General features: G+C 44.4%; 1 protein-coding gene across 1 annotated transcript in view; it reads left to right on the top strand.

Annotated features, from left to right (window-relative positions):
- Positions 1-18,458, top strand: part of LOC105451565 (ubiquitin-conjugating enzyme E2 H) — a 47,935-nt gene that overhangs the window by 3,205 nt on the left and 26,272 nt on the right. Inside the window, exon 2 of the mRNA XM_011692097.1 lies at positions 13,298-13,374. Within this exon, the coding sequence (XP_011690399.1) occupies positions 13,298-13,374 (77 nt within the window). The remainder of the gene's footprint in view (positions 1-13,297; positions 13,375-18,458) is intronic.

Below are 18,458 nucleotides of genomic sequence, written 5' to 3'. Positions count from 1 at the left end.
ACAAAGAGCGAGAGATTAGCCAGCCGATGCGCTCGAGAGATAACGCAGATATAGAGAGAAGAAAGAAAGTTTAATTAACGCCGATGTGCCCGCGTCCCGTAATCGACATTTCTTGTTCAAACTCGGGTAATCTCGCGCTGCGATACGCCTTCTCCGATGCTCTTGCCTTCGCGCGCGCGGTTGACGAAAGAAAGAAAGGAAAACGCGCTGCTCCGATCCTCGATAATTCGCTTGATATAATACTACCTCTCTCTTTCTCTTCTCTCCCAAAGATTTCATTTCCCCGACGCGTCTTTTTACAGCGCGTTTTACTGGATTTTTTTTCCTTTTTACGCGCGTGGCGCGATAGCGCGCGCGGCGCGGCGGTAATATAATTCTTTTATTCATCGCGATAAACGACGCGCGAGTTCGAAGGTCGCTTCGTGGAGCTTCGGGGATTATTATAGAGCGGTCGCGCACGCTGAGAGGAAGAGACGACGGAGCCGCTCCGGGAGATATACCGGGGACGCGGCGCGACGCGAATCGATACGCGCCGAGAAACACATCGTGCGTTTAATTATCGTACCGGGCAGAATTATCTCGTGGCAGCGCGAGCGAGCGAGCGAGGCTAACTGCGCGATAGGTTTACACGTCCCGGCGTGCCGTATTACATTGTCGAGACACACGAGATGTAGATGCGGGTAACAGAGAGAGAGAGGGAGGGGGGAAAATGTGCAACGTACAACAGGCTTTAAAATGACAATTACGATCAGAGAATAGTGTGCGAAATTGAAGCGACGAGCGTGAGAGCGAATGTCTCAATTTTAAAGAGGTCAGTGTAGAATCTCTCACAGACCGTCTTGTTATATACGTTATTATTGCCAAAGAGATATACCTCCTACGAATCTCATTTATATAATTTGATCTCGTCACTGTTTACGAGTCACGGAATTGATTTAATCGATGATTTAATCCCGTCGTCGTCCCGGACGAAAGTTCGAAGTTTCGAGAAACTCGAGGCGCCTCTCCTCTTTATAGCTGCGCGACGCGACGTTACGTGCGTCAAATGACATTCGCCCGCGTTTCTCCGTTTCCTCGGTCCACGAAATCTCTCTCTCTCTCTCTCTCTCTCTTCCCGTGAGATGCGTATAGCTCGATGTCGCCGTAAGCGCCGCCGTGAGCTGCACGCAACGCTCGGGATTATTCTCGTACGCGCGTCCGTGGAGCGGGCGGGCCTCTCTTAATCGATGTATATCTCCATCCCGCGCATCGCGCGCCTAATTTTACCGTAATAACCCGCAGTGTGCTCGGTATTCGTATAACAGGTGGAATATCGCGCGGCTTGATAATCCAATTTGCGCGGTCGCGAAGTTACGCGGAGCGCTCGGCGGAGCTCGTTAACCCTTTCGCCATATACGGCGTTATTAAATTTACTTTTCTATACGGGAGTTTATACGGCGAAACGAGAGACGGCTAATTCGCTTTCACGATTATCGCCGCGACACGCGCGGACTTTTGATATTTCCATATACGACGTTCCGTATGCGGCGGGCGGGGCGGGCCGGCCGCGGGAAATGACGACGTTACGAATTAATGCCGGGCAAAGAGTTCCCTCGATCGATCGCTCCTCCGATTCCCCGGATAACCGCGACCGTGTTGTCTCCGAGTTATCGCGGACTTCTCGATCTGTGACGAATATAAAGAGTGAGTCATTAGAAACTGCGTGTAGAATAACTAATTTAGCTGTTTATCTAGCAGCCTGATTTTAATCGTCTTGTTCATTTGAGAGAGCGTTGGAGTGTTAGAAACAACACTCACTCCGGTTTGTTTCTCTCGATTATTTTCTTTTAATTTATTTCGAACACTATTTGAGAGGAAATTTGATTTCCGTTCATTCCACTTCTCATTGTCAGTTAGTAGAAAAAAAATCGCGTGTCGCGGAATAATAACCATCGAGTACACGAGTCCGCGGCGGACGATCGAATTTTCACGATCGCGAAACTGTCGCCGGGTCGCCTTATCTCGAAGAGGGCAGCGTACCGAATTTCTGTCTAGCTACTGCTGATAAACCGCCGCTGGTGGTGTTTATCGTGACAGCAAGGCCGTCGTGCGCAAACCAGACGTGCATCATCAGGCGGTATATATCTCAGGAATTATATTTCAACGTTTACACTTTCGTCGCGTCGCCGTTTCTGCCGGATCATGATTGCCGGAGCACCGATGTTTTTCACACGATTTCGCAATATTTCGGAGTTACTGCCGGAATATGAATACTGTAATCGCCATCGTCTCCACGCGCGTCGATATTTCTATAGCTGACGGGCGGACCGAAACCGTCGTGACAGAGCGGCATAGGCTGACCTTAAATCGCGCGATATCTCTTATTTCGCGAATTGCGCAGAGTGTCGTGTCGCGTTGAAGATGCGCGCGTTCGAAGTGACGTAGTCACGGTTGCCGTTCCACGACGAGGCGCAGCAGCTCGCGGAGAGCGAGAAACGTGCGGGGCACGTGGCGGCGGCGGCGCTTCCCCATGATTTAGAATTTAGACCTATGTACTTTCGAAGATTTGCGCCTCTTGAAAATTGGATGAAGTTATCTTCGAGTAAACGGACGGACGGGCGGGAGGGGGGAGGCGGAGGGGGGGGGAGGAGGGGATTAAAGACGCGTGACAGCGCCTCGGACAATCACGATATAGCTTTCCCATGCGATACCCGCCTCGCGAGTTCTTTTCCTCGTCTCTCGTCGCGATATCGATCATCACGTGCCGTGTGTTGAGGCATCGCATTAATGCTGCATGCCTCCGTCTTCGAAACGAGCGAAACAAATTGGACGATGCGTCCTCCGCGCTTACGTTCCGATGACGGGCGCGCCGAGTTTCAAGAGTTTCTGGAAAGTCTTTCGTTCTTCGCGAGAGATGTATTAGTCATAGCAGTGACCGGTTTATTTTAAGCTACCCACGGCTCTTCCTATATACGTTATATTCACTCCGCCGCCGTATTACGCCGATATATATATATATACCCACGTTCGCCGATTCGCCACCGATTTCATTACGTTTCTCTCCGCGCAACAGCTGGCTCTATTATTTTCGTTTTCAACGGCGCGCTACAACGACGACGATAAAGCCGCGATATCGCGATGAGGCTATCGCACATCTGAATCATCTCCTTTTTTTTCCTTTTATAAAATCTTACCGCGATCGATTCGTCCCCCCCTCCCCCGCTCCCTCCCCCGCTTGCGATAGCACCGATTAAAAAAAAAAAAAATAAAACTTTGCTTCTCGTTACTTCGAGCGCGACTGCTGCTGCTGCTTTTCTCGAAACAAGCCCAACTTTAATTGATCGATTATAGTCGACAACGAGCTCGCGTGCATTTTTATCCCTACCATATTTTCGTCCATATAAGTTTTTCCAGGTCTCCGGTAGAGACCTCCGTTGCGAACATCGTTGCCACGATATATATATATATATATATGTATACTTATATATATATATTTTTTTCGTCATTTTCTCCGTGGCACGAGCATCGGCGCGTAAAAGTTGCGGCCCACTTTGCTCAGCGAATTTGCCTATACGTCGCGCGCGCGCACGCTTTATACATGTTTTATATACTCAAGCTGAATTACAAAGTTTCCGCGTAATAACAAAGCCCGTGGCTAGCGACGCGGGTACGCGCCGTGCACTCTTTGTCTTCCTTCCTCGTTGCCTCGCTCGCCAGCTGATCGACCTTACCGCGGCTTCTTCCCCCACCGTCGCCATTTACCGTCGTCGTCGTCGTCGTCGTCGTCGTCGTCATCGTCGCCGAGGAGCCTCTTGCGTTTTCTGCCTTTCCCTTCTCCGTGCCCGCGCCGTGCACGCGGACTTCGCTTGATTCGTTATACCGCAAAAGCAGAAACCCGGGGCAGGGGGAGAGGGGGAGACCTTGCGTTTCGCCGTCGCGTAACCGCGTGGGAAGAGCCGATCGCTTTATCCCAGACGTACGGGATGTCTCAAGACATCCATCGAGAGATATTTCAGGAGATATTTCAGGAACGGCGGAATTCAGAACCTGTGGGAAATACCTTGAAAACTATGCGACTCTCTCCTCTCTCGCTGGTTCTATACATTAAAATTTCGATGAAGCGGACGCGTCCGGAGTTACTGAATCAGCCCGGGAGAAGTTGGATTTTATCAACCGTTCGGATTTCTCGCGCAAATTGCGCGCCTGGAAATTCTTACGATATTTAATCGATCGTGCTCCGGGAAAAGTTATATTACCACGAGGCGGATTACACCTGTCGAAACGAATCTCTGTAATTTTTGACACTCGTGGTGGCGCTGCACGGTTAGAAAACGCGAGTAATCTTCCGGGAACGTATAATACGGAAAGAACAATTTTGCTGAATCTAGATCTGAAAATAATTTTTTTCAATAGTCAAAATTATTTTGTGCGAAAGTCAAAATGATTGCTAGAATATCAAAACGTTTTATAGCAATGCTTAATTTTAACATTTCAACAAATTATTTCGATGATGTAATAAAAAATTATTTTTAGATCTGTTTTTAACAAAATTTTTAGACCTTTCAACAAAATCGTTCTTTCCGTGTATACACGGAAAGAACAATTTTGCTGAATCTAGATCTGAAAATAATTTTTGTTCAATAGTCAAAATTATTTTGTGCGAAATTCAAAATGATTGCTAGAATATCAAAACGTTTTATAGCAATACTTATCAGTTTTAACATTCCAAGAAATTATTTTGAGAATTCAATAAAAAATTATTTTCAGATCTGTTTAGCAAGATTTTTAGGTTTTTCAACAAAATCGTTCTTTCCGTGTATATTTATATATATATACTGCGCGTCGGAAGATATAACGCTCGTTAACGATCTTCCGAAGGTCCCTTTAAGTCAAGACGCCACGGAAACGGCACGCCGTAAACGGAGCAACTCGCGCGGCGCATTTATTTCTAACGGTTGTACCGAAGTCGAATCCGTTCGCGCATCGCGGATGGTATCTAATTAGAGTAATTAGACGCGTCTCTCGTTCAATGCCGATGATGTGCGCGTTTCGCGAGTAATACGCGTCGTGGGTAAGCAGCAGCATGCAGCAGCTGGGGAAATTCGACTTGTGTGCAGCAGCGGAATTTATACGGTCCGCGCTTTTGCGTTGCGTTTTCGACGCAACACGGGCGCGCGAACGTAATTGAAGATGTGCTCTCTGCTCCTTTATTAGGGATAAATTTCTCGCTTTCTCTCTCTCTCTCTCCTTTCTCAGTCCGAGAACACGGTCGGCCGGTCGTTAAAACTATATATTGTTCCTTACGCAATACTTATTTGTTGCCTGTATAGGATATAAACACCGAGAGTTAATGCCACAATTTCTTTGAGGACTTTACTGTTTCTCGTCAGTATGTTCCTACTGTTTAGCATACGGATGATTGGGTCTCTTCCTATATATAGAAAAGATCGTAGAGTGTAACGATAATAACTCCGTTTTACTCCGCTCCGACGCGCTGCGGCAGCGCGCCTAGAATGCGCGCCTGATGCAAGAGGAGAGTGACGAGCGTGTCTCTCTCTCTCTCTCTCTCTCTCTCTCTCTCTCTCTCTCTGAAATTTTATCGTAACGGCATTAACAAGTGCGAAAGATGCTTTCTATCTAACGGTTGCGCCTGCAGGTTAAGAGGCTCGCGCCTCTATATTTATATTTCTCGCTTCGATTCCTTCCACCCGGTGGCCTCTCTGTGGTGAAATGCAGCATTGTATCTCCGTTTACCCCAGAGCGTATCCTGGATCTACCGGCAATAATCGCACGCCGGTGCCCCATCGCGAATCGATACTCGACGACATAACCAAAGCGGAATCGCCCGGCGCGCGATGATCGTGAAACGGTCTCGCGGTATTGTTCCTCGGATTCGCTTATTCATTGAAAATCACCGGCGGCGACGTTGTTCGGGCTCGGTTATACGCTCGATCACGATAAATCACGTCCCCGCGATCGAATGCCAGCGGCCTGGATCATCGTGACCACCGCGATCGCGCGGCGCGGGTATACGAGATGCAGATATGGTGTACATATATAGGTATCGCGGGCGTAATGCAAACCACGCTGGGATGTCGCGCTGCAGAAGTTTCCACCGCGTATATATCTACATGAATATCGAAATCAACTTAATCAATTATTCCTGGTAGCTAACGAGGCACTCCGGCGAAGCTAGAAATGGAAGAGAGAGAGAGAGAGAGAGAGAGAGAGAGAGAGAGAGAGAGAGAGAGAGAGAGAAGGATCGTTAATGGCTCGCCGTTAATGGCTTGCGAACGCATTCGCGCGTGCGAAAACGCGGATAAGTCGTGCGTTATGTACAATCGCGGACGTGTTGTATTTGCGTACCGTGCATATATCGGTGAATACATTAACGACACACGCGGCTTACACGCGTTTCCGCGTGTCTCGCAACGTTAATTAATACCCCGGGAGAGGAGCGCGTCATATGAAGGTATATATACCAGGCCGCCTCGCGCACGATTCATCGCTCAGCCGAAGGAAGGTCTCTCGATTTCTCACGTGCGATTGCCTAAGCGTAACGCATCACGTGTTTATCGCGTTGTAAAAGGCGCATCGATCTGCTGGTAACAATGGGAATCCCGTGCACTTTAGGGATCCCGTCGCTCCTGCACACGGAAGAAACAATTTTGCTGGAAGATAAAGAAGAGTTTGAAAATAATTTTGTTGGAAAGTCAAACTGATTGCTTACACGGAGAGAATTTTATTTTAAAATTTACTCTGCGAAAACCATGTTGATCGTAGAATAACATAGTATTTCAATGAATTTTATATGAATTTCACTATTTTTTTTTTATATATGCTACAACAAATTTATTGCAGTGTACAGTAAAATTTATTGTAGTGTACAATAAAATTTGTCGAAATACTATGTTGTCCCATGATTAACAAAATTTTCAGGGTAAATTTTAAAAGGAAATTTTCTTCGTGTAGAATATCAAAACTTTTTACAGCAATGCTTATTATTTTTGTGTTTCCAACGGAATATTTTGATGGTGCTCTGACAAAAATTGTTTTCAGATTTCTTTTATCTTCCAGCAGAAAATCGTTCTTTCCGTGTGCATATTTTAATTTCTAATTAGAATGATTTTACACAAAGCGCCGCGTTTTTCCCTTCGTCGAATTCACGCCGGAAAACGTTGTTTTTTCGTCGCGAAAAATACAATGTAGTATTAGCGAGAGACGTGTGATTAATTGTACGCGGAGAACGATTTTTCGCTTCTCGTCTGTGATTTTATTCGCGGAGGTTTCCAGTCGCGCTCCTTTTCGCGCCGGAAAATCGATTCCTCTCTCTCGACTGCATTATGTCACGATTCTCGCGCGTTTCGATCGCGCGGAGGAGAATCGACAGCTCCTTTCTTCTCTCTTTCTCTCTCTCTCCGCTCCGCTCCTTCTCTTACGGTAACAAAACGCCGCGTTGGAAGAGCGAAGCCTCTGGTTACGCACGCCGTGCGATTTCCTCGGCTCCTCGGCAATCGTACTTGGCGAACTTCTAATCTTCCTCGCGCTCCGCGCTTCTCGGATACCTCGTGTCGCGTAACGGTTTCCAAATCTAAATGCAATCTCTGAAATAACCTACGCTTTAGAAAGCGGCGGCCCTAGTAGTACGTCGAGTCTCCTCCTACTTTACAATCTAATTATTTCCATTCGCTTCGGAGAAGCGCAACATTCGTTTCTCAATGTTACTTTATTACCCACCATGTTTAATCGCACGAATCTCTCGTTTCTTCATGTTGCTTATAAATAGGTCCTCCTCATTTACATTCACTCGGAGATTTTCCCCGCGGGCTTCCTCCTTCTCCTCCCAGAATTTTCTATCTATAAAATCGCGGCTATCCATATAAATCGGCTTTTCCTATTCTAATGTACGGCCGCGATTGCGAAAGTATCCTGCACACAGATCTCTCGATGGGGCGAGAAGGAATTACGAGCGGGTGCCGATCGATCGGCATTGGAGTAATACGTATATAGGGACAGGATGTAGGTAGGGAGAGAATAGAGGAGATGGAAAAGAGAAACGAACGCGGCTCTCTCGCACTGTCCTCCGGCTCGTTTCAACGGCTGTAAACAACGGCGGCGTTGCGCGGGCAGGAGAGAGAACGTAACGGTCCCCCGGGATTGAGCAATCGTTTCCGTCGAGCCTCGTTCCTGTTCGTTTATGGTGTATCTTGCATTATGCCAATGGGAACGTAAAATCCTTGGAGCGGCCGTCATGGCCGATTACAAACTTCCTCCGCCCGGACAATTTTGACGGGCGTGACACGCTCAATTGGATTAAACGTTCGCGCTCGTTTTTTTTTTATACGACGCGTTGCCGCGCGCGCGTTTTGCTCATTTGTCGACGCGTGAAATTTATCCTACCCCCCTACGGCGGAATTTCGCGGCGTCTCGCCTCGGAAACTCGACTCCGTTCGACGATCCACTCCTAAAACCGCGAACGTAATCCTCGTTCGTGACCCACGAAACATCGTGTTTGTTTGCTTTTTTTTGTAACACAAATGTTATCTCCGTTAAACTCAAAATTCAATATTTTTCACTCGCGATTAGCAACTTGTTTTTCGCTGTGCTTTTTTTGCTTCATTAATTTTTTTTTGTTTTTTACTTCACTACCGGCTTCCATTTCCGGAGTTGCCCCGACGCGGCCGCGCCGTGTCGACGGGCGTCGAAACACGGGGGCGATCTGTTCTCTAATAACGCCCGCTGGACGCGTCCGTCAGGCGCACATGTCGGCCCCGTTCCTCGGTAACAGGATATATGCCTCCGCGTATACCGAGCGCGCGCGGCGCTAATTCAGCCGTGTGTATTGGAGCACATGAATGGAGATGATCATCTGATGGGACGCACACGCGCGCGAGATGATATCTCCATTATTCCGCGATAATGGGCGGCAACCCCCTGAGTGCGGAGAGGGGGGGGGGAAGGCCGGTCGCGACCGCGGATTTCCGTACGCCGCGCCGGAATGAGTACGACTTTCAACGCGAACGAGCCCGCGCGTCGCGATAATAATATATACGACTCACGTGGGTCGCGTGATGCGCGCGGAGCGGCTCACAATCGTGTTTATATGCCGCGCGCGATTCTGTACGGCGCGGCGCGGCGACGCGAGAAATTGGCTAGGATCTCTCGCGGTATACATGTATACTCGTGCAGAAGTCGCGCGCGCGGAGTGATTCGGCGCGATTTCCTCGCGCGCCTTGTCATCAAAAATTTTCCTTTGTGTATAAACCCACCGAGCGCGCGCGTATATCTCTGCAGCCCCTTTCTCCGCTACTCCGTCCTGTCGACGCAGGGTTTCGCGTTTGAGAGACGTGGAGAGACTGCAATTTTTATCGCGACGTTAGCTCTCTCGGGTTCCGCCGCGCCGGACGGCCGCTTCCATCCCGCGTTTCGTGTACGTACATACGTGGCTTTTCAACGCGACTGAAATGACTTGTGTATAGAAACGCGGCGGCGAGCGGAATACATCGTAAAATTCAGGAGATACCTACTCTCTCGCGATGTGCTGCTATTATATTCGAAAGAAAAAAATTAATTAAAATTAATTCCTCGAAACGCAGAAATGTGCGCGGAGAATATTTGCAAATTTCCGCGCGGATAAAAAGTCGTACGTTATATAATTAGAGCGCCGCCGCGCGCTCTGTCACGCTATACGCGTAATTACTTAATGCTGTAACAGAGGACGTGTTTATAAGTCCGAGGCTTGTGTGTGCGCGGCAGCTTCTCGGAGAGTACTACTACTCCAGATGAAAACTGGAGGCGGGGAGATAGTTATTCTAATCAATGCCGCGTGACGAAGGCGTGTGTGCTATCGCGTGTCGCAATGAGGGAACGATTAAGGCAGGCGCGTGCAAAACAGGCAAAGAAAAAGAGAGAGGGAGAGAGAAAAAAAACCCACGTGCGATTCGCTGGTTTATGTCCTCGCCGAGGAGCATCCGTTCATTGTTCGCGCGGCGATGCAGCTTCTGCATCGCACGCGCGCGGGGGAAGGGAAGGGAGTTTTGGGAGGGGAAGAGAGACTTTGTGTATTTACACGGGCGCACCATCGGGTCTGAGAACGGCGAACGGCCGCGGAATCGGGTGCATTCACGGAACGTGGTCTTGCGGATAACAAAGCACTTCGAACCTGCCCCCGCAGGTGAGAGCGGAGCGCTCGGCGTTATACATACATTGAAATGTGTATAGCTTCTAACCGCTCACCGCAACACCGGAGGTGTGCTTATCGCAAGTTAGATAACGCGTTGCACTTCGCGCAAATTGAGAAAATCAACGTTTAGGAAACTTTAGGAAGAAAAAAAAGTCTACACGCGACATTCCCGAGCGACGAGATGCAATCGCGGATACACGGTGGTACTTGCCACGTAAAAAATGTAATGACCAGCGTATATAATTCAGTGCCGGATTTAAAAAAGTGGCGGGCCTCTGGACGGCTGAATCGGTAGGGGCCCTTAATTTGTACGCGTAAAGAACGATTTTGTTGAAAGGTCTAAAAATTTTGCTGAAAATAATTTTCTGTTGAATCATCGAAATATAATTTTTTGAAATGTTAAAACTGATGAAGCATTGCTATAAAACGTTTTGATATTCTCTAGCAATCATTTTGATTTTCGAACAAAATTATTTTGATTATTGAACATAAATTATTTTCAGATCCAGCAAAATTGTTCTTTCCGCGTGAGAGATCAAAATTAAACTCATTTAAATAGATCCTGAATCCTCAAGCGATCAACGTAACTGAAAATAATTTTGTTGGACCATTAAAGTAATTTTGTTGGAAACTCCAAAATGATGAGCATTGCTGTAAAACATTTTGATATTCTGTCAACTAATTTGAACTTCCATCAGAATTATTTTGATGGTCCAACAAAATTATTTTCAGATATGTGTTCCGCAAAATTTTTAGACTTTCCAGCAAAATCGTTCTTTTCCGCGTGAGGGCTTTCAATTTGTGGGGGCTCCTTGGTGGCCGTCCAGTTCACCCTCCTCAAATCCGGCACTGGTATAATTTCGTTAGAGATGCAACCTTAAAAAGGCTATACAAGTCACATTTTGGAAAGCCTGCATACATTTAACAAATTGTTACGATGTGAATGCTCTTGCACACGCAATGAATACTTGAATGGCATATACTGAATGCCATTCCGGTCTCGGCTGACAAATTCAACGGCTGCAGGATATTTTAATGATATTTTTATGTATATTCCAACGTGTCGAAAAGCGCTGCCGGGCGCGTGCGTTTCACGTGCGCGCGAGCAGGTCGTTGAATAATTTAATCGGGACGGATTTTATTGCTTGCGCTGCCGCGCGCCACAGATTTTACGCGGCGATAAAAGTGTACACCTCGTAAGTGTGTAACGTGCCACGGAAATCGCAACAATGTACGTGCGATACCGTAAACGCGAGGCTCGAGAAATATTTAGACGCCTTTAGGTCGAACGACACACTTCGGCGATTATAATCGCTTGATTTCTTTCGCGGTGAGAAAAAGAGAAATAGAGAAAGAGAGAGAGACACAGAGACAGAGAGAGAAATCGGCCGCTCGTACTTAGCGTTACGTTATTAAGGTCTGTACATCGCAATTTGCGGCGAAATCCGTTTACGCGATTCGTCTCGGTTTGCGTTGTCGGAAGATCCATCCGCTCGTGTGCCGTTTCGGTAACGCAACGGAGCTTGGCTCGCGTTCTCGGTCTCTCTCGAAGAGAAATAAAATGATAATTCGCCTCCTGTACGAAACGCCGTTCAGATAAGCACTTTCTAATGCACGCATCGAAAGTTTTGCTCTTACACAAGCGATAAGCGAGCCAGCGACCTCCGCTAGTTTAAACGTTCCCGTTAATGTGTACGTTTGCGTGTATGGTGTGTGAGAGAACCTATTGCAATACCCTTCTCCTCGTCCCTTTTAAGCGCGTTATAATCATATACACGAGATGCAAGTCTTGATGTATATCGTAGTTGCGCGCGATAAATGAGATTACAATATCTCCGTGATTGCAGATAGGCTAATGCGACTTTAAAAGGTGCTGATGAGAATATATGTGTTTTCTAAATTCTATCAACATATTACTAAAGTTTTATATCTGTTTATTATTCAAATTTATATCTGTCTTCTCATCTGTCTATGTTCATGAGAACGCAAAAGACCGCACGGTAAGAACGATTTTGCTGGAAGGTCTAAAAATTTTGTTGAATACAGATCTGAAAATAATTTTTTGTTGAATCATCAAAATAATTTGTTGGAGTGTTGAAACTGATAAGCATTGCTGTAAAACGTTTTGATATTCTATAGCAATAATTTTGACTTTCGCACAAAATTATTTTGATTATTGAACAAAAATTATTTTCAGATCTGGGTCCAGCAAAATTGTACTTTCCATGCACGGAAAGAATGATTTTGTTGAAAGGTCTACAAATTTTACTAAAAACAGATCTGAAAATAATTTTTTATTGAATCATCAAAATAATTTGTTGGAATGTTAAAACTGATAAGCATTGCTGTAAAACATTTTGGTATTCTATAGCAATCATTTTGACTTTTACACAAAATTATTTTAATTATTGAACAAAAATTATTTTTTGATCTGGATCAGCAAAATTGTTCTTTCCGTGCACGGAAAGAACGATTTTGTTGAAAGGTTTACAAATTTTACTAAAAACAGATCTGAAAATAATTTTTTATTGAATCATCAAAATAATTTGTTGGAATGTTATCAAACTGATAAGCATTGATATAAAACGTTTTAATATTCTATAGCAATTATTTTGACTTTTACACAAAATTATTTTGCAAAATTATTGAACAAAAATTATTTTCAGATCTGGATCCAGCAAAATTGTTTTTTCCGTGTGCAGCGCGAAATTTAATCGGCGGTATTTAAGCCGCGTGGTTTATTGATACCGCACAAGTATTCTGCAATCCGCGTTTCAGCCGCGTGCGAGCACTCGTCGCGCAAATAAAGGGGGAAAAGCGGAGAATAAAAAAATTGATGGAAAAATGATACGGTTTAGCATTGTCGCGGGGAATAATGTTTGTGCCGGCCGCGCGTCCCACAACGGTTCAGCCGAACGGCTCGGCGCAGTTTCACATCTTCTTTTACTTCCATTTCAATTTTCCGAGTGCTGATCGTTATGCTGATCACCGCGTGTCGTTTCTCGCCGCGTCGACGGATAACCCGTGATTTGCCGCTCGCGTCACCCGGAGATATTATACACAACGGCGCACCGTGCATGAGGCAGCGCGAGATAGAGAGAGAGCCATTTTCCTTAACTCTTTTGCCCCAAACAGAATAGAAAGCAAACACGAGGTGACGATTCTAGGAGGACTAAATGAATTCTCCGTTAAGTTCTACGGTCCACGAGGGAGTAAGTACCAATCTCGTTTTCATCCTAATTGTAAGTAAGAAATGCGTGCAACACGGAACTAAATTCTATTCCGAGTTTAACTCTCTCGAAACAGTCGTTTGAATGTAATTTCAATGTTCCGTGTTGCGCTGCATATAGTATTATAGTATTACGCTTGCGACTTCTGTAGCAGTTAAAGTTCAGCACAATTCGATCACATTCGTCAGATAATTTATAATCTCTTTAATTTTACGATAATTTAATCGGTTAGCGGCAAAGCGATTAGATCCATTAATCAATGAAAATCATGAAAAATTCAGTTTGCCAATATTCGATTTCGTCGTTTTGAAACGAAGAGGAAACGGAAGATTCGATCTGATTCGACGGTTCGTTCAGCCACGTGCAATTATAATCATTTTCATCACTGCAATTTTATATGACATTGAGGCGCGACGTTAATGCGCTGTTCAATGGGCGTCCTTCGACTTGTGTCACGCTCAATTTCATAGTTTCTTGCGTATCACCTTGGACTATTATTATTATCGTACCGGAATTAAAGTATTGATATGAAAGTTTTAAAGGGTATATATAATCTAAATATGCCTTGTATCTTCTGTACCTCTCGCAAATCGATAGATTGACGAATTTCACGTTCGGCAAAAATGCAGCATTTGCTCAAACCGCATACATGCCTTTATACCTACATTCAAACAGCCGCAATTTATCACGCGCGTGAAAAGCCTGAAAGTCTCATTAATCGCCGGAATACGTGTAAGATGGAAACAATTAAAATACGTGAATGGCGGCGAGCGTTCAATACGTTTTCACCTTCGCGAATGTGCCAAGGTCCGTGCGCGCATCTCCCAGAACCGGAAAACACTTGCGCAACCGTTTCGTATATATACCTGGCGATTTTCTCGGTTTTGCCGCGGCGGACATGCGTGCGAAGCGTGTTATCGATTGGCGCATGCAGCCCGGCATTGCACTCTCGGCGCGAAAGAAAGTTCCTTGACTCCCCGGCGGCGGCTGACGAAAGAAGACGCATTCAACTGTCCCTAAGAAACGCTTTCAGGCAGATCGTGACGAAGATACGGCTCGTTAATGACGCGTCTATCCGCTTGCCGTGCGGATAACACGCGCGCAGGCAGCATGCAGACCTGCAGTTAAAAAGTTTTGCAGATAGGAAACTTGCGGGGAGGAGATTATCTCGCGCGAGTTTCGAGCGCGCCCGGATGATGAAATACGAATCGCGAAGTTCGATCGCTCGAGAAGCGGGCGAAACCGAGACTTAATTCCCGCTTTTCGACTTATAAATCCGCGTGAATCGGGAGATGCATGTCATCGTGAGAATGGAAATGATTAGTCTTCTGGAGCGAAGATCGCGACTCGAGAATGAATCGCGAAATTCTCGCGCGATTGTTGCAGCGAACGAAACAGATTTACGGTGCCGCGATTCCGTCAATTTACCGCCGTGTGTCTCGGCTTTGGCAGGTCGAATGAAGTTCTATAACCGCGTAATGAGTTTCGCTTTTCCGCGCGGCGGGGAGGAAAGCGAGTCGTCCGTGGAAACGAAAGTTTCTCGGAATCCTCCTCCCCGCTCCCTCCTCCCGAATCGCGATTCCACCGGCAAAAACGAGTTGAAATCGCACGACTACCTTCGTTCGTTCGTACAACGTGGTTTAAATTAAATCGCGTTTCAGATAGGTCCTTTGAAACGGCGCGCAGCTGCATCCGCGAGTATAACTTCATTTGCTTAAGACCAGACCCCGGGACTTACTCTGACGAGATGGGCTATACTTGCGGGTGGAAACACTCCGCATGGTAATCTCCGTCTGGATTGCCCGAGCAAATTGTAGAAACGTGATATCCAACGCGATCGGATCCGATGCCATTTGCATTACGTTAGCCCGTAAAATTCGTAAGACGCGCGAGATAGGGAAAATTATAATAGCATCACGCTTCTAATTAAAATATTGTCAACGTCACAATGTAACTTTTGTACTATTAAACTTTGCCATTTGTATTATTTTATGTTGATAATTAAAAAAAACGTGCGCGTAAAGAATGATTTTGGTGGATTCAGATCTGAAAAAAATTTTTGTTATACAATCGAAATAATTTCGTTGGAAAGTCAAGCTGATTGCTAGAATATCAAAATAATTTTGTTGGAAAGTTAAAAATGCTTATCATTTTTGACTTTTCAATAAAATTATTTTGATGACTCAACAAGAATTATTTTCAGATCATGTATCTAACAAAATTTTTAGAGCAAAATCGTTCTTTCCGTGTGCCTTTCAGTGTCCATCTAGAAGGATTCCTACTTTTTTTTTATGACGAAGAAAAGGCAGTAATGCAGTAAATTATTATCTGTACTAGTAAAATTTTTATTAGATTTGCATGCAGACAAGTAAATAAACGGTGTCTTTTAACGTCCCTCTACACTGAGAGAAAAGATATACTAATGGTAACAAAAACAGAGAATTATTCACAAAAGTCAAGTTTTATTCTAAAATTTTAAAATAGCAAAATATATAATTAAATAACCAAAATTTGGTAATTTTTGATTTAACAACACAATTTTATTTGGTTACTCACATTTTGTACACAGTAATATAAAATTGGGTTGCAATTACAAAATAAGTTTTCTTTTAGTAAGTTCAACAAAATAATGTAATTATTTTGGTAATTTTATTCAATAAATTCAACGAATTAATATCGACGTGTTAGTTTAGTTGGTCACATATCAACACATAGTTTTGGTATCAGTAACAAAATTTTGGTTGTTCATACTAAACTTTTCTCTCAGTGATAGAAGGATTCCTTGCGCGGGAAAGGAAGGGAGAGAGAACTCTGAGCAGAGAACTAAGCAACGATAAAACGTTAATCCGCTCTCACGATTTGCGTCTGCTATTGATCGACGTTCACAAATTGTATGGCTTGTAATTGATTAAAAGAAGCTTACTCGGCAATTCGCCGGGATCGGCCGTTCCTGGTGTTAATGCAACGCCGATAATACCGACTATCCGATTATTTTGTCTTCCGTGATCGATCGCCGCGCAGAGCGCGCACAATTGCGTAACGCGTATCAGCGCTATACCCTTTTTTTCCCCTTTTTAAGCGCTCGCGTACGGCTTCGTTTGTCCAGCTCGCCTTCGTCGAGTTAGCGTCATCGAACTACCCCCGGAACGATGTAAATCAGATCGTGTTTCAGATAACCCTCGGCAAACGATGCTGCGCGCGTGCGCGCACACGCGAGTTCGTTTACACACGCGTTATTTTCTAGTCGCATAGTGGATAAAAAGCGCTATTCCCGTGCCAGAAGCCATACACTGTTTTAAAAAATACATTAAATTTTATGTACATGCACGGAAGCAAATTTCAAGCAGGTACATTAAAAATATTTTATGTTGTTGATGAATTTTATGTTGTTAATGAAAATGAAATTACAACTAACTTAAATCTAATGTTCATGTGCATTCAATTTCATGCACAGCCACATGAATACCTATACTTTTCCATAAAGTTTACACTAAATTTTATGCCCATATTCACAAATATACTTTTTAGTTACAGATACATTAATGTACTTGTGTAACTTAAAAGTACATTAAATTTCATGACAGTTTTAATAGTGTAAATATTACAGTCGAGTTAAACGTAAACGTCGATCATGTAAAATTTTAATTTATTTTAATTGCAAAAAAAAAATGCAGAAAGATACGGAAGATAAATATAAAAAAATACAGAGGATTGCGAGTGTTCGTATAATAATCATCGGAAAGCCTTCTAAATGCTAATTGAACATCGTAAAGTTTCAAAATTTTGAATTACGACACCGAACAATTACTTAGCGTTATACTTACGCGAGAAGTAAAAATGAATGATCGGTCTCGGATTTTTCTGCTTGCTTTAGTTAGTTCAGCTAGATTTTGAAAGCGCATGGAATGAGTATTTAAAAAAGGAATAGGCGAAGCTCTCTTCTTTTTTTTTTTATTACAAGGAGAGCTTATGTAAGCTCGTGCTAATGAAAGAACTTTTTTAATTATTCTCATAACGTTTTTAAAACAGATCGTACTGCAGCTAATTATTTCCAACTACGTACATTATAGCACTCTTACGAAATTACTCCGGTTCTAATAATATTTTGGCGTTAACTGCGCAGCGTTGCTCTATATATTTTCCAGCGAAACGTAATCTTTAAGTTATACGCATGATTAAATCATAGAATCAAATAGAATTCCGGGATCAGATTTTAATGTAATATGTGTTACGAACTGATAGGTTTATTTAATTTTTAAGTCCGTTTTTGGGTCAATACATTTAAGTATTTTACCCTGGGATTGGACTAATTTGTGCAAATGATTTAATGAAAAATTATTAAGAATATAAAATAATAATTCGATTTATTTAGGATTAAATTATGAAGTGAGAAAATGGGCCAATGATCAATTCATTGGTTTAACGACTGTGAATCGATATAGAAACATTCTTTGAATTTTGTACAAGGGAGGATATAGGGACGTTAATCCCTTTACTCCGAAATTGCAGACTCACGTTTATTCTCGTTTCACATTATTAAATCGATAATTTATACGCGTTTAAAACGGAGGGACTTTGCAATCTAATTACGTTATCTCGACATCATGTTATAATTACGCGATATCATCTGTCATATACCTGCTCGGCGGAGCGCACAAGTGTATCTTGCTCATTTTTAATATAACTATAATTCGCGGGAGGGAGAACGGTATATACTTTTCACATTTCATAAGTTGTTACATAATTCATCGCGTTAATTCGCTCGCGCGAGTCAACGAGCGCGAGTGTGCACTCGCGACTTTATTAATTGCCGGTGAGATAGTTATCAAGTTCCGATCGTGTCGCTTCGATGGGCCGCGCCGCGGGGCGCTCGTACGCGAATCAAATCCCAATTACATATCGGATATTCGCCACTCCACGCGTTCACTGCACGAAAATGGACTTCGGTGAACGCCGCGCGAACCGCCATCCACGCGCGGGCGCGCGCGGATGTCGATGCGGGCGAACAAAGGCTTTCGGCAATTCCCCTCGATCGCGGATCCAAGTGCGGCGCAAGCTGCAAGCGA

Source organism: Wasmannia auropunctata, unplaced genomic scaffold (genome assembly GCF_000956235.1).
Source record: "Wasmannia auropunctata unplaced genomic scaffold, wasmannia.A_1.0 LD336050.1, whole genome shotgun sequence".
In the NCBI taxonomy this organism is placed as follows: domain Eukaryota; kingdom Metazoa; phylum Arthropoda; class Insecta; order Hymenoptera; family Formicidae; genus Wasmannia; species Wasmannia auropunctata.
The sequence above is the reverse complement of the archived record's forward strand: the minus strand, read 5'-3'. Positions and strand labels throughout refer to the sequence as shown.